Source organism: Equus przewalskii, chromosome 8, assembly GCF_037783145.1.
Source record: "Equus przewalskii isolate Varuska chromosome 8, EquPr2, whole genome shotgun sequence".
NCBI classification, from domain to species: Eukaryota; Metazoa; Chordata; class Mammalia; order Perissodactyla; family Equidae; genus Equus; species Equus przewalskii.
Window position 1 is genome coordinate 80,972,418 of NC_091838.1, and position 22,849 is coordinate 80,995,266.

Consider the following 22,849-nt stretch of genomic DNA (forward strand, 5'->3'; position numbering starts at 1 on the left):
ACCCCTTCACCAGAGCCCCACGAGGAGCAAATAACCCCTGCAGAGCAACTGACCCTGTGCTTGGCGTTCAGTAAGAGCACAGCAGTGTGGGCTTCCATCAGCATCCCCCCGCATTCAGCGACTAACAGCCCAGGCCCTCGGGAGGCACTCAGTAAGCTTACGACGTGGAACGGACAAACATATTCCAGGATATCGTTTCAGATTCAGAATTAGAACAGATGGGAAAAAAGTTATGTGAAAAAAGCAGAATACCAAATTAAAGGTACAATATAATTCCAACGGCAGAAAAATATTCACGTCAAAAAAAAAAGAAAATATACCTATATGCTAACACTGGTTATCTTTGAGCAATGGGATCACAGGTAATTTCAAATTGCTTGTATTTTCTGAATTTTCTACAAGGAGTATATATTATACTTTCATAAACATATATATATACACACACACTAATGACTTACTCTTGTGTCTACATCCACTGCCACCCCCACCCCTCCGACATACTATGGAGAGGAGCCCTGTGAGTCTGGCCTGCAAGTCCACATGCAAGACAGAGCACGCTGAGGGCCATGGCCCACCCAAGAGTGAGGTGGGATTCCAAGCCACTGCAGTTGCTTTTCTTGGTGCCCTATCTCAGGGCCAGGCAATAATGTGAACTGATGACAAGGACAGCAATCACCTGGGGCACGTGTGTCACTGTTTGAGTCCCCAGACTCAACTCTGCCAGCTGGATAAACTTCTCCAAAGCGGTGAATTAACTCTGCTGGAGCCACGCAAATTGGCAGGTGGTCAAATGCCTAAAAAAGAATTTGACCAGGCTTATGAAACCTGGTCCAAACTAATTAGGTAAACTCTGCTTCTCCTTTCCACTCCCTGTGCTGACTTGGCAAGGCAGGGCTGCTCTGGAGGGAAGAGAAGGGTAGGCCCAGGAACACAAGACAAATTCCTCTCCTAGACTGTCTTAAAAACAATATTGGCATAACTGTCTATTAAGTACCATCTTTTTTTTTTTTTTTTTAAAGATTTTATTTTTTCCTTTTTCTCCCCAAAGCCCCCCAGTACATAGTTGTATATTCTTGGTTGTGGGTCCTTCTAGTTGTGGCATGTGGGACGCTGCCTCAGCGTGGTTTGATGAGCAGTGCCATGTCCGCGCCCAGGATTCGAACCAACAAAACACTGGGCCGCTTGCAGCAGAGCGCGCGAACTTAACCACTCGGCCACGGGGCCAGCCCCATTAAGTACCATCTTTTAACTTCACACTATAGCTATATTATTTCCATGTTATAAAAGAGGCAACCAAAGCTCAGAGAGTTTAAACAACTTACCCAAAGTCAAACAGCTAATAAGTAAGAGAACCCAGAGTCAGAGCCAGGAGCGCGAACACTATACTCTTTCCACCCCATATTCTGCCTCTCACTGAAACCATTAACCCACCCAGCATCACACCAGAGTGGAGAGTATTTACAAGGAAAACATCACTAAGGTACTGTGACATAGGACCTCGAAAAGAGATGGCAGGAAATAAAACCCACTAGTCAAGTACAAGAGCTTTAGGATCAGATGACCTGAATTTGAGCGCCAGCACTGCCACTCACAGCCCTCTGACCATGTGCGGCCACATCTCCTCTGTCATCCTAAGACGCCTCATCAGTAGACAGAGATGATGTTAGAGTTGTCGTGAAGATAAAATGAGACAATGCAAAGTCTTAGCACAGTAACCCGGCCCTAGAACTGGCCTCGATGATTTATGTAAAGGTCCTCTGTAAACTACAAAGCACTATGTTAATATTTGCTTTTCACATTGTACTATTGCCCAATTCATTCCTTCATGAACATTCCCTACACAGTCACTAAACATCCTCCTGGCAGGCACAGTGCTAAGTTCTGGGGAAAAGAGAGAAATAAGATGTGGTCCCTGCCTACAAGGGGACAAGGGCCTAGGTGGAGGTGTCTGATTGTAGGAAGAAACAAGTGTGGGGAGGGGCAGAGTAGTAGCACCCAAAAGCTTAGACCAGATGACAGATGATGCTCCTCTCAGCCTGAAAATTTCTTAAAAGTTTATCATAGCGTTACATAGAGAAGAGGTCCAAAACTGCTCGACTAACCAACTGCCCAAATCTGGGTGGCAGAGAGCTAAGGAAAGACTCAGTGTCCCAGTGGCTTGAACGAAGAAGGGGACCTGTTGAGTCCCAGACCGTATGAAAGCACTAATTCTTTCAGCTATCAGTCCAGCCTGTCATGAATTTCTAACTAATGTAGGGGGGAAAAAAACTCAACTAAAAACTATAATTACAGCACCATTCTTGGCTGTTCGAATGACCTTTCATTTCTCAAAAGTATTTCAACAGAGATCAACTCTGCTCGAGTGAACTAGGAGATGTCCTCAGGGCTCCCCGTGGTCATGGGCTGGATGTGTCACAAAGATCAGGGGGCAGTGGTTTGTAACAGAGAGAAATGAAAGAAATACTGTCAACTGTGATTTCAAATGGCCTGTGGGGGGCACCTACCAGATACGGGCCAAAAGGAGGGAAAGGGGGAACACACCTTTATTGCGTGCTAGGCAGTGTGACTGAAACCACCAGCACCAACAGCTGACCTTTATGGAGTACCTGCGTGAAGCGGCTTGATGCTCAGATCTTTACAAGTGCTGTCACATTGAATCCACACAATGACTCTGAATAGGTCCTGCTGCTCTCCCTATTGTAGGACAGTTGTCCAAGAACCTACAGAAGTGTGTGTAGCCAGGATTCTACACTGTGCTACGCAACCTACCCTTAATATCTTTACTTGTTTAATCCTCAAAACAACCCTGTGAAGTAGTGCTCTATTTCAATTGTAAGAAGCATATTTTTTTTTTAACATTTTACGTAGGCACTCTTGAGTGTTTGTGCTTCTTGGGGAAGGCAGGCCCTGCAGAAGCTGCTGTCAGAGCACCTGATACTCACTTGCTGTCAGCATGACACGCCAATGACCCCAAACAGCTAACTGGGACCTTGACACTCAAAAGTTCCCACATTGCAGGGCCACACAGTCTAACTTCTTCTGTCTTCCCTGTCTTGCTTATTTACTTCCCACCCATGCTCCAATGGGTTGAACATATCAAGTCTTGCAGTATTGATTAAAAAGCATTTCACTTCATCTTAGGATGAACTTGTTTTGTAAACTTCTTTGGAGCGACCCTACACCTGTGTAAAATGCTGAACTGTACAAGAAAGCCACTGCAATCATGTGTAAAGCAGGCAGAGAGCTGAATGAATCCTAATCATTCATGAGTTTCAATGTCTTCCTAGGAGGCACATCAGTAAATCCATTCACGGTAGTTACTCAGAGGTAGGAGAAATAATACAGAAGGCGCAGCCAGATTTCAGTTCAATTCAGAGAACATGCCTGACTCCCCCACTGAATCGTGAGCTCCTCCAGGACAGGGCTCATGTATTATTCATATTCCTGGGATGGTGACTGCCATAACAATGTGATAGAAATGTGTGACTGTTGAATAACACAAAGCCAAGTGAAATGGTGCTACCGTAGCGGAGGGTGAGCACAGCACTGTACAGTAGGAGGGGCATAATTAATTCTATTTGAAGGGTCAGGAGATCTTTCAGGAGGTGACATGTGGACTGGTCTGTGAATGATGGATAGGATTTGAAATGCATATAGGACACCTGAGAGTTAGCCAAGTTCTGAATACACAGAAGTACGTCCAAAGATGGCCAGAGGACAAAGACTGTGAAGGCACACTCTGCACCCAAGGGGGCAGGGTCTTGGAAGTGATTCTCCTGGGTGTCCCCAGTGCTCAACACAATGGCCAACACATAGGAGGTGCTCAGTAAAGACTTGTTGAAGAGTAGAGCCAAAGGACGAATAACTGGTGGACATTAGGACAGACAAACGAGCAAGCAGAGGAATCGATGGTGGAAAGGAAAACAAAGGAGCTCCTGCCACCGCCTCACGACACACACTGCACGTGCTCACCGTCCAGCTTCCCCCCACACTGCAAGCCCCGTGAGGACGAGGATCACTGTTGTCCTGCCCCCCAGCAGTGCCTGAAACAAGGCAGAGACTAGATAAGTGTTTGTACAAAAGAGAAGGGAAAGAAGAGAGGCAGGCAGCAAGGCAGATGATTAATCTCTCTGAATGCTGGGCTAAGAAACTGAGCATAAGAAAGCTATGTAAAATACGTTTAAGAAAGGCGACAAAAGAACTGACATTTTTCTAAGACAACAATGGAGGCAGCACCAACGATAATAGCAACAGCTTACAGGAAGAGCTACTGGTTTCCGAGCCCTTCGTAACCAGGTGCTGTGCTAACTGCTGAACGTGCATTCCTACAAGTGGAAGAATTACGTAGTCCTCTCCCCATTACAGGGAACAGACTGTCACAGAAGCACATAATGTGGCCCAAGTCATCCAGCCAGTAAGTGGCAAAGCCAGGATTCAAACCCAAGTTTGTCTGATTTCAAAGATTGTAACCTGAACCATAATAACTAAATTTAAAACTGAGGATGGCCTGATCCTGGGGGGCTTCCGCCACTAACCCAGTCCTGGCCACAGCAGCCTCCTCTCAGCTCCCTTCTACCTCTGTCCACGCCCAAACATGCACAGAGGACATGGCATGAAAACTGAAGGAGAGACTGAAGACACTGAATCCTGTTTTCCCCACTCCCCAAGACAGTCTGTGATTGACAATGCTAAGGAGTAACAAACCACTTTTCTATAAGATTCATTTTTAAAATTTTGCCCTGTACTGCCATAACGTTTTTTAAAAATTATATAAAAATAGCATAACACAAGCAACTCAGAAACAGACAAGGCCAAAAAAAGAAAACTCAGCAGGGAGGGTGACTTGTACTGTAATTTACGTGCCCCTTCAGCCAGCTTATCACTGAACCCCCAGGTCCTGGGAACTGCACAGCTAACAGATGCCCCTTTGTGACTAGGAACAAAGGAGCCAGGAAGCTCCTCGCTGTCAGAGCTGCCCACCGCCTCCCAAGATACTTCTCACCATTTCACCGTTTCTAGCTTCATTCCCTGTGTGCTAAGCAGGGCTTATGCTGACTCTACTGTATGGTTTCTACCTCTGATTTGCTACAGTTTTCATGCAGGAACAAACTCACCCATCTGGGGAATCGTTAAATTTCACCATTCCAGGAAACGTGAGAACAAGGAGGAAGCTAGGATGGTTTCTGAAGAGGTTTCATTCAAAGATGGTTTGATCCAAGGATCAGGATAGTTTATCCAAAGAGAGGTCAACCCAGGATATTTATCCAAAGGCACCTGTCTTCCTCAAGTGGGACATGCACTTGCTTATTTAGAGTCGGCCTCAAGGATGTCCTGGTCTCCTAGACTCCGACAGACCCGACGTGGAAAACGGGACGCAAAGGCACCAGCTCATTTCCCTTCTTACGGGGAAGGGAACGTGGCAGTTACCTGTCTCGTGCTAGGCGCCGCACTTGGTGTGTGAGAGGTATTACCTCTTGTTCTCGAATTGCCAGGTGAGAGAGGGACTGGGTCCCAGGGAGTGCCCAGATGGGAACATTAATCCTCAAGCAGTCAGACAGCTTGCTCAGGCCTAGTCATACAGCTGATAACTGAGAGCAGGGCTGGACGCCAAATCTGTTGGACTCCAAACCCATCTTTTCAGGCCCTGGCGGAGAGGCTACGCTGCAGGCCACACTGACAGGATGACCAGCAAGAGAAGGGAGGGAGCCACACACAGACCCGGACCCGAGTGCAGCAGGCGAGGGCTCTGCACGCCACAAATGGCAAGCCCAAGAAGATTTGAAAGCTGCCAGCCCAATCTATGCCCCCACCCAGTGAAAGGCCAGTCACTAAACCACGTTCCAAGGCCCATATCCAGAATCCCATTTCCACACATATGGTATACTTAGAAAGATTTCCAACTGCACCACTTATTTCTGTATTAAGTTCCGTGGCTTAAGAGCGACACGTTCAAACAACAGGCAAATCCCCTCACAGGGAACAGCTTCTTCACCTTCTGATGCCACAGAACCATGGCATTTGTATCTAAGTATTGACACAGGGGCTCCACAGTGCACAAAAGACTTCCTACACCTGCGGCAGCACGGACAGCCGAGCAGCCTCACTGTCAGGTTTAACACGTCTGGACGCCTCAGAGTGGGCCTGTTTCTCCCCCTCAACGCTGTGGTTCAACATGGAACGTCCAGAGCAGCTTTCCACAATCCTATATAATGACATGCTGTCGGGAGGAACAAGATAAACATAAATCAATAGTGTAGCAAATGTCACTAATTTTCCCCCCGTGGAATTTAGTTTCAGAAATAATAGTCATTATTTTAATGCTAGAGTTGAGTTCAGTGCAGTCAAGTGAAACTGCTTGTGGTATATTGACAGTAATACAGAAATTGTTACTGCCGTTGACCTTCAACGTTTGCTGCTATTGCAGAGACTCTCCACTACGACACTCGTGAGAAAAGAAAGCAGTGGAGAATCTCACCTCAATCAAAACACTGAGGAATTTTTAATCATACCACATGGAATCACTGCTTTCTGTCAAAAAATTAACCTACAAGAATAAAGAAGGGACGTGGATGTGTATTTATGCATATGTGCATGTGCATATTTGTGTTTGTATACACACGGACAGAACCACACATCTTAGAAGATTTGTTGAAAAGCAAATATAATAAATTATTCTTAGTTTGGGCTTAATTACAATAAAATCTGTGTTTATCAAAGTAAAAGCAGAAGTTTGCATCTTTAACAATCTACAAATAAAGACTTGCTCACAAGGAGCATAATTAGAATGTGTAATTAGAATGATTACATGATCCTTGTCTGGAGAGGGTAGACTATAAATGCTCATCCCCATGTCAGGTGCCCGTTATCAGGCAGTCACGCTCACCCACGAGAGCCTTAGAACAGTTTACACTCCTGAGAGGGCCCACAAAGGTCTGCTTGACTCAGTATCGCCAACCCTTACCGTACACTTACAGTGCAAAAGGATTTTAAAAATGAGTTTGTAAGACTAGAGAGTAAAACAAAACAGGAAAGCAAGGAAGACAGAGGAAAAAACAAAACAAGAAACTTTTCCTTATCTGAAAAAAAGGGGGTTTATTCAGGGGGGAGTGAGGACGTGTCCAGAGACTTGTGAGGGCCCCTGACAGGACTCAGGTGCTCTCCCAGCCGTGAGGTACGGGAGAAGGAAAAGACGTGGGGCCTGCAAGCAGACCCCTCACGTGACCAAGGCCCCAGGCACACAGACCATCTGCAGGCAGGATGCACCAAGAGCAAGCGGTATTCTTAAAGCAAGAATGGGCTGGGGACTTTTGTGCTCAGATCATCCTAAGAGCTTTCCATGTACCGCACTGACGTTTCAGCCTCACAGCAACCCTATGCAGTGGGCACTGGGACTGCACTTACAGAGCTCCTACAGTGTGAGGAGCATTGGGTGTAGTTCTGAGGCCTGGGGGTACAGCAGGGAAACAGACCACCAGCACCCCCAAATAGACCTCTTATGAGTGTTGTAATTATTTAATGAGAAAAAACCACCTGAAGCACACTCACCTGATGCATAGTGAGTGCCAAAAAGTAAAAGTTATTATTACTATTTAGGTATAAAATAACCCTAACAGCAGCACAAAGAAAATAATATGGACCCAGACAAGGGAGCATTTAATTCCATGCGGAAGACTTTCATAGCATAGACATTTTAGATACCCTTGAAGCTAAACTCAGTGGGCTTAAATAAAGATAATGCTGAGATGAAAATAGATATTATTTACCATCCATGATGGGATCTTACTCTGTCTCTGCCACCCCGACTCAAACACATAATTCTTGCTTATGTTCCCAGTTTAAGACATTTTCCCATCTTCTCATATATATTAGATCATTTATTAATACTGGCAGCTTTTTGGTACTGTAGAATATAAGTGACAGGAATTATTCCCTTTGTATATGCAGGAAGCAGATGGTTTATTTTCACTAATTTAATTCCACATGTAAATGCACTGCAGCTTGGGATGAGAATTAAAAAAGAATGACAGCTTTAATTTTTCACTTGAAATGCGTTGTTTTGAAAATGGCCACACCGTGCTATATATAATGGATTTGAGGTTCTCCGTCTCATGATTAAGGGGAAAGATGCCAGAGTTGAGGGTTAGGAGCCCTCAGTCCTCGCCCTGGTTCCTTGCTTCTACGTGCCCTCACCCAGGTCATTCAACCTCTTCGGCTTCCCCTTCCCCATCCATACAGTAAGGGCAATAATACTTGCTCTGTCTACCGTAGAGCTGACTAGAGGGGAAGATAAGCACAGAAAAATGACAGAATAAGAAACAAGACAGGTGAGGTTTAGGTAAGATGGTGACGGGAAACAAAATTTGAGAGCTGGGGGGAGAAGGGGACTGTTGATGGTGTCAGATGTACCCCCACTGAAGCTCCCTCCCTTGGAATTCTGTCCAGTTCCCATGTTCCCATCTTTCCTCATCACTATCAGTCAATACTGACTGAGGCCGACCAGACAAATACAAAAGAGTGGTTGCCTCTGGGGGTGGGCAGGGCCTGGCTGGAAAGGGACGTGATGGAATTTTCTGGGGTGATGAAAATGTTCTATAGTATATCTTGATAAGAATTTGGGTTAGACGCATGTATTTGTCAAAAGTCATCAAGTGGTAACCTAAAATCTGTGCATTTCACTACATATACATTTTACCAAAAAAAAAAAAGTAAACAGATTTTGAATTCTAACTAATGATAGGCATGTTGAAGTGTAAATGGGTAAAATGCACTGAAATCTGCGACTTACTTGGAACTACACAAAAAAAAGAAGATGGATTAACGGATGGATAGGAGGCCAGACAGACATGTGACAAATCAAATAGAGCAAAACGTTAATTACAGAACCTAGACGGTGGTATACAGTGTTCACTGTAAAATTCTCTCAACTCTTCTATATGTTTGAATATTTTCATAATAAAAGGTTGGAGAGGGAGGGATGGCTGATACAAAGAATAGGTTTCAGGAAAGTTCAAAAGCATAAGAACACCAAAGGCTAGAGCAGCCCAGAAAGGTGACAAACACTTGACCTGCAGAAAGGCAGCACTTAGATGGCTAAGAAGAAGCAGAAGGTCTTCCCAGGAAGGACAAACGGTCTGAGCAAAGGAGCAGAGAGAGAGACTCACAGGGAGGGGATGGAAGCTCAGTACCTAAGGGGAGCCGCACAATGCATTAGAATCTCAAAGTGATTCGCACACATCTACTTTTTAACCCACTCACCTAAAAGTGAGACAGCCCTACTACCATTAGTCTCATTCTGTAAATGAGGAAATCCCTTCCCACTGACAATGCTCAGAACTGAGAACTGAGCACCTACTGTGCCAGGCCTGGAAGCAAAAGGGCAAACCCATTCGCTGCCTTTGAGACTCAAACCTGATTGGAGGGAGAGACGGGTAGACAAGCAATTCAATACTTCGTGTAAGGGTTCTTGCAGAAGCAACTGAGGGCGCTCTGAGACAACAAAGGGGGGGACCCAAGCCTAGGAAGGCTTTCCAGAGAATAACAACTCTCATGGAGTCTCACTCCATGAAACTCTTCCATGTGGAATTAAATGCTCCCTTCTCTGGCTCCACATTATTTTCTTTGTACTGCTATTAGAGTTATTTTATATTTCAAACCCAAAGGAGAAATTAATTGAAGATGAGGTGGCAAAGGGGGTAGGAGCAGAAGTTAGCAAGCTGACTTCTAGGGAGAGGAAATGGTTTATTCAAATTTAAAAGAGACAGCATAAATGTCCAGGAAACTGAAATTAGTTCCTAATGACCAATGCGACTAGAGTTTAAGGGGAGAGGTGGCAAAAGATGAAGCTGAAGTATGGGGCAGAGGCCAGCCCTACAGGAACCTGGGATCAGGGACAACAGGCAGTCATTCAAGGATTTCCAAAGGAGAAAAGCATGAGGATTCAGAAAGAGAAGCAAGTTTGTAATGAATAATGGGCACATGATTATCATTTGGGTTTATTTGAGAAAAGGAAAAGATATTTGCCGGTAGCTAAACTGTGACAAGGTAAATTACAAGAGATGGGAAAAAATTTCACCATTCTAGACTCTGCAGTCTTCTGTCATTCAATATTAGTTCACTTGTTTAAACATCAACCAAACCCTATAACCCCATTAATTAAATTCAGAATACCAGATGGAGGTATCTTATGTCAGAGAGGCATTTTCTACCTAATCTGTATGTGCTTGCCCCTGAAAATAGGAGGGGAAAGGAAGAAAGGATGAGATGAAGGTAGTATCATCAAAATTTCCCAGGGACTAAGGGTACACAAAGTTTTCTTAAATGAGACAAAAAGCAATGACCATCAAAGACAAAAATGACTAGGAGAACCATCTTAAAATTAAGAGCTTCTGTTCCTCCAAAGACACAGCTAAGAGAGTGTAACGGCAACCACAGTGTGGGAGGAGACAGTCACAGATATTGCCAACGAAGAACTCATACTCAGCATATAAACTCCTACAAGTCAGGAGAGAGGGGGACACAGAGACAGAGAGAGAAGGAAGAACATCCAGTGGGAAAAAAAGACAAAGCACTTATACAAAAGAGCATGAGAGTATCCAGAACCAAATGAAAGGTGTTCATCTTTGCTGGTCATCAGGAGACTGCAAAGTAAAGCCCAGTGTTACCCCATTACACCCCACCCTCACCACCAGACCAGACAAAATGACTACAAATGCCAAGAGAGGACTTGGAGCAATCAGGACTCTCGCTCAATGATGCTGTGAACTGGTACAACCACTTTGGAAAAGTGTTTGGCTCTAAAGCTGAGCACATGTATACCCTACACCCAGTATTCCACTCATGGTGATATATTCAACAGAATGTCTACACAGGTCTTCCAAAATAAGTGCCAAAATACTCATAGCAGTACTTTCTTAACAGTCTCCAGATGAAAACCACCCAAATGTGCTCAATCATTGAATGGATAAATAAGTTGTGGTGCATTCACATAGTACCATATTCTACAGCAATGAGAATAAGCAGAGGTGGTGACAGTGACAGCAACAATAATGGTAGTGGTGATGGTGGTGGTAATGTTGGTAATGGTGGCAGTGGTGATGGTGGTGATGATGACGGTGAGGGTGATAGCCAGTGGCAGTGGATGTGATGGTTGTGATGGTGGTGGTGGTGATGATAGTGATGATAGTGATGATTTTGGTGGTGGTGGTAATGGTGGTGATGATGGTGGTAATGGTGATGATGGCGATGGTAGTGATGATTGTGGTGGTGGTGGTAAAGGTGGTGGTGATGGTGGTGGTAGCAGTAATAATAGCAGCTAACAAATCTAAGTGCTAATAATATGCCAAGGACTTGGCATATATTATCTCATTTAATTCTCATAATAATCCTATGACATAGGTACTATTATTAGTGTTATCTTATAGAAGAGGAAAATGCCAAGAGAGGTTAAATTACTTGCCCAGGGGAATACACAGCCAGGAAGTGAAAACCAGGATTTGAACCTAGGCGGCATGTTCCAATGAGGAAAATACAACCTGATCAGCCTTTTCCAAAGAAAAGAGATACAGACAGGGAGAACAGGCAAGACAACACAGACAGATACATGCTTCATGTCCCCAACACACAGACTTTCATCAAAATCAGTGGGAGAAATACGGAAAAACAAGTTACCCTGAAATTCTCCCCAGAGGGACAAGCTCAGATTAACCATTTCTTGTACAATCCATGTTTCTTCTTTCATAACATAATTTGTTGCACAACAAATTCTCCCACACTCATCCCTGGGTCTTCCCTCCAGCTGGAACCAATTAGGTGGCCTGTGGCTCTCCCTCTAACAAACATTTACTTCACTTGGTTTTTCCCGTTATAATGTCATTAGCAGGAGGAGGGAGCCCTCTGCCAGGGACTATATACACATCCTTTCCTAGAAACTTAACCAGAATCAGTCAAGCTCCCACTTGAGAGCCTGGCTCACCTCACTCCTGTATCAAAAGCACATAAACACCCTAAAGTTCTGCTATCTTGCTTTCCCTCTTTTGTCTTTGTCTGGTCTCACTGGCCTTTCTAACTTTTCTAACTTTATTAAATGACCTTATTTTATTTCCACGTATTACTCTTGATACCATTCCCTCCTCCTATACAATATCTTCCCCCTTTGATCTGTTCACTAACCTCCAATACACTAGGTATTCTGCCATATACTGCCTCATTCAATTCCTAGAACAACTTTACATGGTAAATACTACCTCCCCTATTTACCCAGGAGAAAACTGAGGCATGTAAAGGATGAAGAGCTAGTAAGTGGTGAAGCCAAAATTTCAACACAAGTCTTACAACCCCAAGTTACATGTGCCTTAGAATCAGGAAACAGAGCACCTGCCTTCAAGAGGGAGTGCATAGGTTCTAAGTGCTGAACCCACAGAAAACACTGGGCTGGGTGAGCTATGGGATCCCAGAGCCTGCTAATATTTCTATTTACTCATTCATTCAAGAATATTTTTCCCAAGGATCTGATCAACATAAAGAGCACCAGGGATACAAAGGTGCATTCTTTGCTCCATTAACTTCCTTTGTGTGTTCTTCACACATAATTAGAATTCCAGTTTCATGATAGCATCAGTTAAAAGGGGAAGAAGCTTTTAGACTCTACACACTAGGTATTCAAAGTGTCTCTTCTGCAAATAAAGAAGATAAACATTTCTGGGGTCAAAACAGCCTGAAATACTGACCTTTGGTGGTGAGAATTTTTGAGGTGACTTCCAGTTTCTCCAGTGGTTCCATTCCAATGTTTTCCAATTTAATGACAAGTTGCTGAGTTTCTCCATTGTAAAGCTGGACCGACACATTAGTGGAAATTTCATCACCAGAGGAAGGTTGCAGTGAATGTGCAGATCTAAAATAACAGTAATAAATTTTAAAGAGAAAGAAGAGCAGAAAACCAATGGCATTTTAAAATTGTTCCCATCAAATAAAAGGATCAGCACACTTCTGCATCTCAGAAATGAGCTAGGAACTTTTGGCTTTAAACATGGAACTCAGTACCCGGCTACCAGGTACAGAAGGGTGAATCACCACACGCTGAGTACTCTTTACGTGCAGACTCATCCTGGGTCAATGACGTGTTATCAACATGATCACTCTCACTCGCTCTTAGTTTCTCATGTGTGTGAAGCAAGAAATACTTAATTATTGAAACAATGAATTAATTCAAATGATTCATGAGCATATTGTTCTCTGAAAAAAAAAAAAGTAAGCAATCTCATGCTCAGAATTGCCTTGGGAAAATCCATAGATTTAAGAAGAAACTTGAATCATTCAACTGATAACACAAGGAAGTAGAGCAAAAGAAAAATGAAAAGTATACACAACAGACTCCACGTCATAGGTAAAAGTGAAAAGTGACAAGCAATGCCTGCTGTGACACAGCAGGTGTTACCCTGGGGTCTGTGTCTGTGCAGCCCGGTCCTTGGCACAAGTCAGGTGACGCCACGTGCTACGTGGGAGTGCAGCCCAGCGTCTGGAGGCCCCAAAGCTTGCCTGACATCCCCCTGAGGCTCCCAAACCCAGCCCTCGGTCTGAGGCTCTTGCCTGAGTTCCCCTGACTGTCACTTAATCCACAACACTAATTATTCCGGGTGTCTCCTTTCCCAACCCACAGGCAGCAAACCGACTTCTGAGCAAGGAAAGGCTTCTGGTGGCACAATGGGGATAAAAGCCAGCCAACAATGAAGAGAAAGTGTGTGGTAGGTGGTGTGAAAAATCATATACAATGTGCTGGAGAAGTGGGGCCACAAAAGAAAGACAGGAAGTCACCAAAGGAGAAAGGGTCAACATTCTTTCCTGGGATCTGACGAGTTTACTTGGGTCTCCATTACCTTCCTCCTTGTACCTGAAGGATTTCCCCAGAAAGCCCCACTGGTCTAAATGTATGTGAGTCCACAATTGAATCAGAAATGGATTGTGAAATCAACTAAGTAGACTCCTGGCCACAGAACCCAGCAAGTACCCAACAGCCTCTCTGCTGACCAGCTCTTTCTACCTCTGCTCCAGGTCACAGCACAGAAGATCAGTGTCAGATCCAAGTTCTGCTTCCACGCACCACAGCAGAGCTTCATATCCCCATACTATTAGGTCCAAAGGACAGAAAAGAGTGTTCCAGACAGTGCTGGCCTCACACCTCTGCTGTCCAAGGGAAGAGATGATGTTTAAACAAGTTACGCTTATGGAGCCAGTCATGCCCTTCCTGGGGGGCCTCCAATTCCAGGCTCTGATAGAGGAGCTTTTATATGCAAACCACATTTTCAGAAAATAATAGTATAGTGATTCAAGGTGAATTCCTTTGCATTTCATATCTTTAAAGTTGTTCATGAGTCAAGAAATAAACTTTCTCTGTCAAGGAAGGATAAGTGACTCCCATCGTCACTATAAATTTCTTTCCATATTTTAAAACGCAGTCCTTCTCTAGCGAAAGCTATTTGTAGTCAACCTGAACTTGGGGAGAAGGTATTCAGAAAAACTGAAACACGGCCAAGACTAATTACTTTGCATCTCAAACACACAGGACGGCAGCCCCTATGGTACTGTGAGAAAAGAAGGAGAGGAGAAAGCACAGGTGTGACGCAGCACAGGGCCTGGCCCGGACACAGGCAGACGACTGTCCCAAAGTACAGTGTCCCACGCATCATGAACACTGGAGCTGGGAGAGACAAGAGCCGGCACTGAAAAGGGGCTGAGTCCTAAGTGAGACTTGGCAGTAAGAAGATGGCAGCCATACATGCCCCTAGGTACTCCCAATTCCAACCAAGGTCAGGTCCCCAGGGAGGGGGTCAAGGTCCAGTCCCCTAGGAGGAGATGAGGGCAGAGCTCCTCTGCAGAGAAGAATACATGTTTATGTGGGAATACAGGTTTATGTGGACAAACCTTGGGAGGCAGGTACAAGGTCTATGCCAACAAATCGTCTTTACTAAGGGAGTGGTCCCTGATCTCTTGTCTATGTTGGGTAAGACCACCTCATGACCAAGCAGCATGGAAGCTGCAAGGGAAGCACCAGCGCCTGAGGCCAAGCAAAGCTGACTCCACAGCGACAGGAGCACCACGGCCACACCCCTCTGCCTCCAAGAGATTCCACTCTTCATGCTTCCCCTTGCTCTTGCTTCAGAAAGCAGCTCAGCCCCTGTCCACGTTCACATAAGAGCTCCTCCCTCCAGTTCCCTGAACTCTCTGTGGACAGAGCTGCCACCCTCCTGCATAGGACCACTCTCCCAGCCTCTGCACTAGATAAAAAGCTTTCTGAAGGCAGGGATGATATTTTTATTTCTGTACACTCAGCTCCTAGCCAGATGCCTGGCATATAATGGGTACTCATTAAATATGTGTTGAACAGACTAATAAGCATCTCAAATTTGAACCACCTGCTCAACACAGAAAAGCATCGTAGCAATCAACTACACATAGAGATTCACTGCATACTTAATGGGTACTTCCTAGGTCCCGGCCTTGTGAAACACATCTTCACATTGGCTGCTTGGCCAAGGAGGAGGTGAGAGCATCCGATGACTCACTGCCACACACTGCCCAACCTCAGCCTCCCTCTCCATCCCACCATGCTCATGCTGGCCCTTGAGCAAACCAGCACCCTCCACTCAGGCCTCAGAGTCACTACCCGCTGCCTGGAAGGCTCTGCCACATCCCACCCACTCCCACAGGTCTCTACCCCCATGAAACTTCTGCTCTCGTGAGTATAAAAAGCAGGACCCTACTCGCCACCTTGCCCTGTTTTCTGAATCTGTGGATCTGCCTTTACTGGACATTTCACCTTACCCTCCTTTGTTCTTTTCATAGCATTTAATTCTACTTCATTACATTCTATATTTGGCTATTTATTTAGTTGACCTACTGTTTGCTTTTTTTCGGCATATTTTTCCTTGCTTGATTATTTGGCCAATTTTTTTTAATCTTGTAAGGCCCAACTGAAACATTATATTCTCTATGAAGACTTCCTGAACCCCCAAAGGGAGAGTGAACCTCCCCTCTTCCTGTTTTCACACTACAGGAGCACTCAGCGAATTTGACTGTAGTCAGTCTATCTCCCCTCCAGACGTGAGCTCCTACAAGAGGAGAGGCCTAGGTCAGGGCATTTCTTATTAATTGCTAATCCTCTAGCACAATGCCTAGAGGGCTTGGTAGGCATATATAAATGTGAGTGAATTTAATGAGCCAGTCACAGGGATATTTATGTTAGATTAATTACAAACAACACTCAAAGAATAGTCACTTTTATTTCAGAAAATCTCCTTAGCAAAATATATGCATTATGTACAAGTTTTAAAAGAAATAAAAAACAAACATTTTAACTCCAAATTGGAACACTGACACAGGGACCTCTCTTCTCTGCCTCTATTCTCTCACTGAGGAAAAGCCCCAGCAGGGAATGCTGGGACCCGCACTGGACCCTGGGATCCGGGATCCGTGCTCCACGGGGCGTGAAAGCCGGCTGTGGCGCAGGTTTCCTCCTTGAGAGGTAAGAGATACCCCAAGAACAAGTGGACAGCCAGAGGGGGAGGGAAACCAGGAGGGAAAGGAGGGAGGCGGAGAGCAAGAGCTCCATGTCCCTTGTCTGGCATACACCCGCTGCCTTACACAGCTGGAGAGAACCTTTGAAATGGCCTTACTAGCAGCACAAATGACACTGTCACCTTCTCCCAAAACATTTTTCCCTTTGGAATAGCCCTCTTACTCAGTACTTTTGTACCTTAAACCACGCCCCCCTTACTGGCAAGCTGAGGGTTCACCCAGCATGGGGCAGGCACAATCGTGTGACCTTGACCGCCAGCTCTCTCATCTCTCACCTTCAGTTCAGGCTCCTCACATGAGCCCAGGAGCATGTGCCTGGAATCGTGGCCTGAGGCCTGTGTCATCCACAACCCAGCACCAGTCGGTGCTGCAGTGTTACGGGGAGCAGTGGAAGGCTACAGAGGAGGAAGCCTGAGCCGGGGGGCTACAGATTCGCCTGTTCAGCTAACACATGCTCGGAGGCAGCCCACGCCCAGGGAGCTCCGGAGTCCCCATGCCCAGAGCAAAGATAAGAATGTTCTCCTGAGGCTGCCTTGGGCTCACCTGAGATCAGTACTCCATGCTAAAAACCCCAAAATTCATTCTTTAAAATAGCTTAATCAAGGTATAATTTACATACCATGAAATTCACTTGTTTTAGGTATACGATTTAATCATTTTTGGTAAATTTACAAAGTTGTACCACCATCATTGATACTCAGTTTTAAAACATTTCCATCACCCCCAAGAGAGCCCTCGTGCCCATTTGCGGTCAATCCTGCTCCCGCCCTGAGCCCTAGGCAATGACTGGTCTGCTCTGTCTCGAGAGATCTGCCTTTTCTGGACATTTCATATAAATGGAATCATATACTACATGGCCTTTGGCATCTGGCTTCTTTCCCTTTTTTCCTTCTTCTCCTTTCTGAGGCTCATCTACCTGGGGCATGTATCAGGAGTGCATTCCTTCTTCTTGCTGAGCAGTCCTCTGTCGGATAGATGTACCACGCTTTGTTTATCCATTCACCAGTTGATGAACACTTGGGCTCTTTCCACTTTTTTGGCAATTATAAATAATGCTGCCGTGAACATTCATATACACATTTCTGTGTTGATATACGTTTTCATGTCTTGGGTAGATACCGAGGATTTGAATTATTGGATCATACGGTAAATTTATGTTTAGCTCTTTAAGAAAATGCCAAAATATCTTCCAAAGGGATGTATCATTTTACACTCCCATCAGCAGTGTAGGAGGGTTCTAGTTTCTCCGCCACCTTACAACACTCGCTATGGTCTTTTGATTACAACCACCCTAGTGGGTGTGAACTGGAATCTCGTTGTGGTACCAGTTCCACAAAGACTAAAGATGTTGGGCATCTTTCCAGGCTGCTTATTAACTATTCATACATCTTTTGTGGTGAAATTTCTATTCAGATCTTTAGCCAGTTTTTAAAATAGGTTCCTTGTCTCCTATTATTGAGTCTTAGGAGTTCTTTATATGAATATAAGCTCGTATCAGATATGTGATTTGCAAATATTTTCTCCCACTCTGTGACTTGTCTTTTCATTTCCCTAATGGTGTCTTTCAAGTTTTAATTTTGATAAAGTTCAATTCATCAATGTTTCCTTTTATGGATCTTGCTTTTGATGTCATATCAAAGAACTCTTTGCCTAAGCCAAGGTCACGAAGATTTTCCCCTATGTTTTCTTCTAAAAGTTTTGTACTTTTAGTTCTCACAATTCGTTCTATGATCCTTTTGAGTTAATTTTTTTCTGCATTTCATTTTATTCCCCAATCACATGATGCTTTCTCCCATCTCTGTGGTTTCTCATAGATTGCTCCCTTTGTTAGAAAATTCTCCAGCCTATCCATTTTACATGGCTAATTCCTCCTCCCTCACCTCTCACATCACACTTGGTGTCGCCTCCATGAAGGAATCTTCCCTCAGGCTCTACGATCTCCCACAGCCCCATCAGAGTTCCGACAATAGTGGACCATGACTGTTTGGCTACCTGTCAATCCCTCCCACTTGACTGTAACTTCTTGAGAAGGCAAGGAGCAGGACTACTGTGTCCACTCTCACAGCCCTGGCCTCTAGCACAGTGCCTGGAACCAAAAAGGGCCATTAAGTATGTGAATGAGCTTTTAAAACATTTTGGAAAATCCCAAGATACCCTTTATAAAAACAGCCAAACAAACAAACATTAAAGCATTATTCAGGGGCCAGCCCCCTGGCCGAGTGGTTAAGTTTGCACGCTCTGCTTTGGTGGTCCAGGGTTTCGCTGGTTCAGATCCTGGATGCAGACATGGCACCGCTCATCAGGCCATGCTGAAGTGGCGTCCCACATAGCACAACCATAGGCAATCACAACTAGAATATACAACTATGTACTGGGGGGCTTTAGGAGGAAGAAGAAAAGAAAAACAGATTGGCAACAGTTGTTAGCTCAGGTGCCAATCTTAAAAAAAAAGCATTATTCATAAGAGCAAAAACTGAGACAATCCCAAATTCCAATAGCAAGGATGAATGGTGATGCAATTTTGAGATGTCTTTATAATGTACTTTTTGAAGCAATCAAAATAGAAATATTTTTAGCTTATGTTATATGGTTAGGCAAAAAGTAATCTATGATGCTAAATGTAAGACACTACGATCTCAATTATTCAAACATAAACTTTTTTTAAAAAAAAGGACAGATAGGGGGCTGGCCTGGTGGCACAGTGGTTAAGTTCACATGTTCTGCTTCGGTGGCCCGGGGTTTGCTGTTCTGATCTGGGGTGTGGACCTCTGCACCACCTATCAAGCTATGCTGTGGCAGGCGTCCCACATATAAAGTAGAGGAAGATGGGCACAGATGTGAGCTCAGGGCCAGTCTTCCTCAGCAAAAAGAGGAGGATTGGTGGCAGATGTTAGCTCAGGGCTAATCTTCCTCAAAAAAAAAAAAAATACAGACAGATAAACACTGGAAGGAAATGCCACAAAGCATTAACGGTAATTGCTTCTGGGACTCCTGAGATTTATTTCCCTTTCTTTTTATGCTTTCTTATAACGCTTTAAAAAAAAAAAAAAGTATTTTTTAAAAGATAAGAGTTTTTTCTTAAATTCCCTAAAACCTTAATCGTTTTTCACAAAAATCATGATTCCAAAGGTTAATTTCACATTTTCTTCTGTTCTTGGTAAGAAACACTTCCACTTTGTTCCAGTTCCCTTTAAGCAAAGCATAGTGCCCATAGGTCACCTTGAAAAAACCCTTGCCCATATTCTGGTCATAAAAATGACAGATTAACTCAAACTGTTGGTGAGATTAAAAAGTGTATAACTAAAAAATATTCTTAAGTGCCATTTCTAGTCAGAAAGTAGACACTTGTGCTCTCAGTGTGCCTACCTGGGCAGAGAAGTGCTGATTTGGAGTCTGGGCAGAGCAGGAATGACTTCGACTGTGGAGCCGCTGGTCTTTATTCCCGGGAGGTTGTCCAGCAAACAGTCACTAAAGACACCAAAGACCGTGGTATGGTAACCTGGGAAACAAAAGAAAAAGCTTCGCACCACCTGGCAAGGCTTCGTGTCTCATGCCCAGGGCTGAAGGCAGCCCCGGGCTAGTGAAAGGAGAGCGGGGTCCCTTTCTGAACACCTGAGTTCAGTTCAGATTCAGGCCCCATCACCTGCTAGTCTCACCCACAGGCCCCGCACTCAACCCCAAAGGCCCCTGGCTTCCTCATACAGAGAGAGGAGACGGTAAGAGCACCTGCATTACTCCTTCACAAGCGGACTGGGTCCTAACTAAGTGTGTATGTGAAAGTCTTTGTAGACTATAAATCTCTATGCATCTTAAAAATTAGTATCTCATCCCTTTATCAATTTGCTTTTCAAATGTATCCATCTCTAAAATGAGAACAATAGCTGCTATTCCTTTCCAGGGCATAACGTGACTTAATAAGTATTTGAAAAATGATTCAAAATCTTCTGTTGAGAGATGAAAGTTCAGGAGCCAATCATTGTTATTGTAACTACTACGTGATATGGCAAATGAGCTGTATGTGTACAAGTGCTATAATTTAAGATTAGCAAATTTTCCATGCAAAAAAACCCACTCCATCGGTTAGATAAGCACTTGAAATTGTTTAAGCAAAACTGTAAAATGGCTTTTGAAATTTCAAGAGATAATTATTATAAACAATACCCACTGTGTAACAAAATTAAACAATACCCGATGGCTAAATGCCTACGGCAACAACTTTTCTACATTCATATTAAATGGTTACGAACTAAACAGAGAAGCAAGCTGTTAGCTCAAGGGCAAATTAGGGCCCTTCTGTATCCTCATCAACGCTCCACTTACCTTCTGCCAGTTTTAAACTGGTCTCTCAACTTAAAATAACTCCAATTTACAGCACCCACACTTCCTTCTTTTTGAAGGATGTTTCTTAAAAGACTTCCTTAATTTAACTTGCAAACATTTTCCTCCCCAGGAACCCACATCTGGCACTAATGCCCCCTCATATTTTTCTTTCTATAAAACCTGATTTGATGTGGTTTTGTCTGCTGAGCAAACTTTGGTTTCCATTTCTTAATTAAAACCAACCATTTTCCTTTTCTTACCCATTGCTTAAAATGACTGCATATAAACCCAAAATCTGATGACCAGTCCTCTGTGTTATGTCTGATAATACAGGACCAGCCCTTTCCACTTCATATATGACGTGTGCCAAAAATGAACTCTAACTAGTCTGTACCAGGGATAAACAGCCAAAAACTTTGTTACTAAGGCTCTGAACCTTACTCCTCCAGGAACCTACTGATTATTGGTTGTGTGTTACTCTGAACCAAGCCTTTCAGTCCTAGTTATTTCCTCTCTAATCTCTCTCCTTTGCTCCAAACCCGGCCACAACTGTGGTCCTACCTTTGTCCCTGGACTATCACAATAGCTTCGTAGTTGGTCTCCCTGCCTTCAGTCTTGCCCATCTTCAGCCCCTTCTCCATAAAGCAGCCTCAGGGGTCGCTCTGAACTGCCAGTCTGACCAGATCACTCCTCCTTTCAAACAATACAGCAGTCCCATCGCCCTAGGAGAAAGCCAACATCCCTTGGCATGATTTACAAGGCCCTTCTGGGTCTACCTTCCCAGCCTCATCACTACCACCCCTCCGCCTCGGACCAGTTACTCTGAGCCAACTCCAGTTCCCCAACACACTGTGTCCTCTCTTACAACCGGGTCTCTGGACCTGTTGCTCTTTCTGCCTGGAAGCCCCTCTACTCCCTGCCCATTCATTCAGATAATTCCTAGTTGGCCTTCAAACCTCAGGGTCACTTACTAGGAGAAGTTCATCTGGACCCACTCTCCCCTTCTGGGTCACCTCTCCAGCGTGTTCCCATAAGCTGTGTGCTTGGCCCCACTTCAGCACATGCTGCCACACGTCAGAACCTAGGATGGCAGCTGCCTCATGGCTTCATAGAGAACACCCTTTCCCAGAAACGTCTCTTCTGTAGCCAACAAATATCTACTGAAAACCTACTACGTGCCAGGTGCCGAGGATCCAGCTGAGCAAGACGACAAGACCAGCAAGGTGAAGGCCAGCAAGCAACTGCACTTAGTGACATGAAGGAAGGACATGCACAGAGTATCACAGGAGCACTGAGCAGGGACCTGATCCAGCACAGAGAAGCTGAGCATGGCCTCCAAGAGGAAAGGAAGTCTGAGCTGAGAAGCGGAGAAGCACGGGAGCCAGCCAAGTGTGGGAGCACACCAAGAGAAGGAAAAGCACGGGCGAAGGCCTGGAGAGCTCGGCACGTTTCCGGAAGTAAAAGGCGTCTATGAGAGTGGAGTGTAACCCAGGCGACAAGGGGCAAAGAGGAGATTGCAGGGGCCAGACCACACAAGACTTACAATCAAGAGATGACACGATTGGATTTACACTGCAGAAAGGCCACTTGGCTACAGGATGGAAAATAGATTTATTAGCAAGCAAGACTTGAGGCAGAAAGACCAGTCCTGATGCTTTTGTGACAAACCCTATAAGAGGGTCACGTTCTGTGGAGTGGCTGTGGAGGTGACGAAGAGCATTGATGACACAGTCAGTGACGTGGGGGTGAGTGTGAGAGAGTGAGGGGAGTTAAGGATGACTCCTAAGTATCTGGTTAGGGCACCTGGCTAGACGGTGACGCCCTGACTGAGACGGGACCACAGGGAAGCGGCAGCTTCAGGGAAGAGGGGATGTGCTCTGGTTGGGATACGTTGTACATGACGTGCCTATGAGACAGCCAAGGAGATAGCTGGTTAGCAGCTGGATACGCAGGTTCAGAA

General features: G+C 44.7%; 1 protein-coding gene across 9 annotated transcripts in view; it reads right to left on the reverse strand.

Annotated features, from left to right (window-relative positions):
* TRAPPC9 (trafficking protein particle complex subunit 9) overlaps positions 1-22,849 on the reverse strand; it is a 626,356-nt gene that overhangs the window by 456,166 nt on the left and 147,341 nt on the right. For all 9 annotated transcript variants that reach the window (XM_070631024.1, XM_070631026.1, XM_070631021.1 and 6 more), the window contains 2 exons: positions 19,936-20,068; positions 12,726-12,889 (listed from right to left, as the gene is read on the reverse strand). In XM_070631024.1, coding sequence (XP_070487125.1) covers positions 12,726-12,889; positions 19,936-20,068 — 297 coding nt within the window. The remainder of the gene's footprint in view (positions 1-12,725; positions 12,890-19,935; positions 20,069-22,849) is intronic.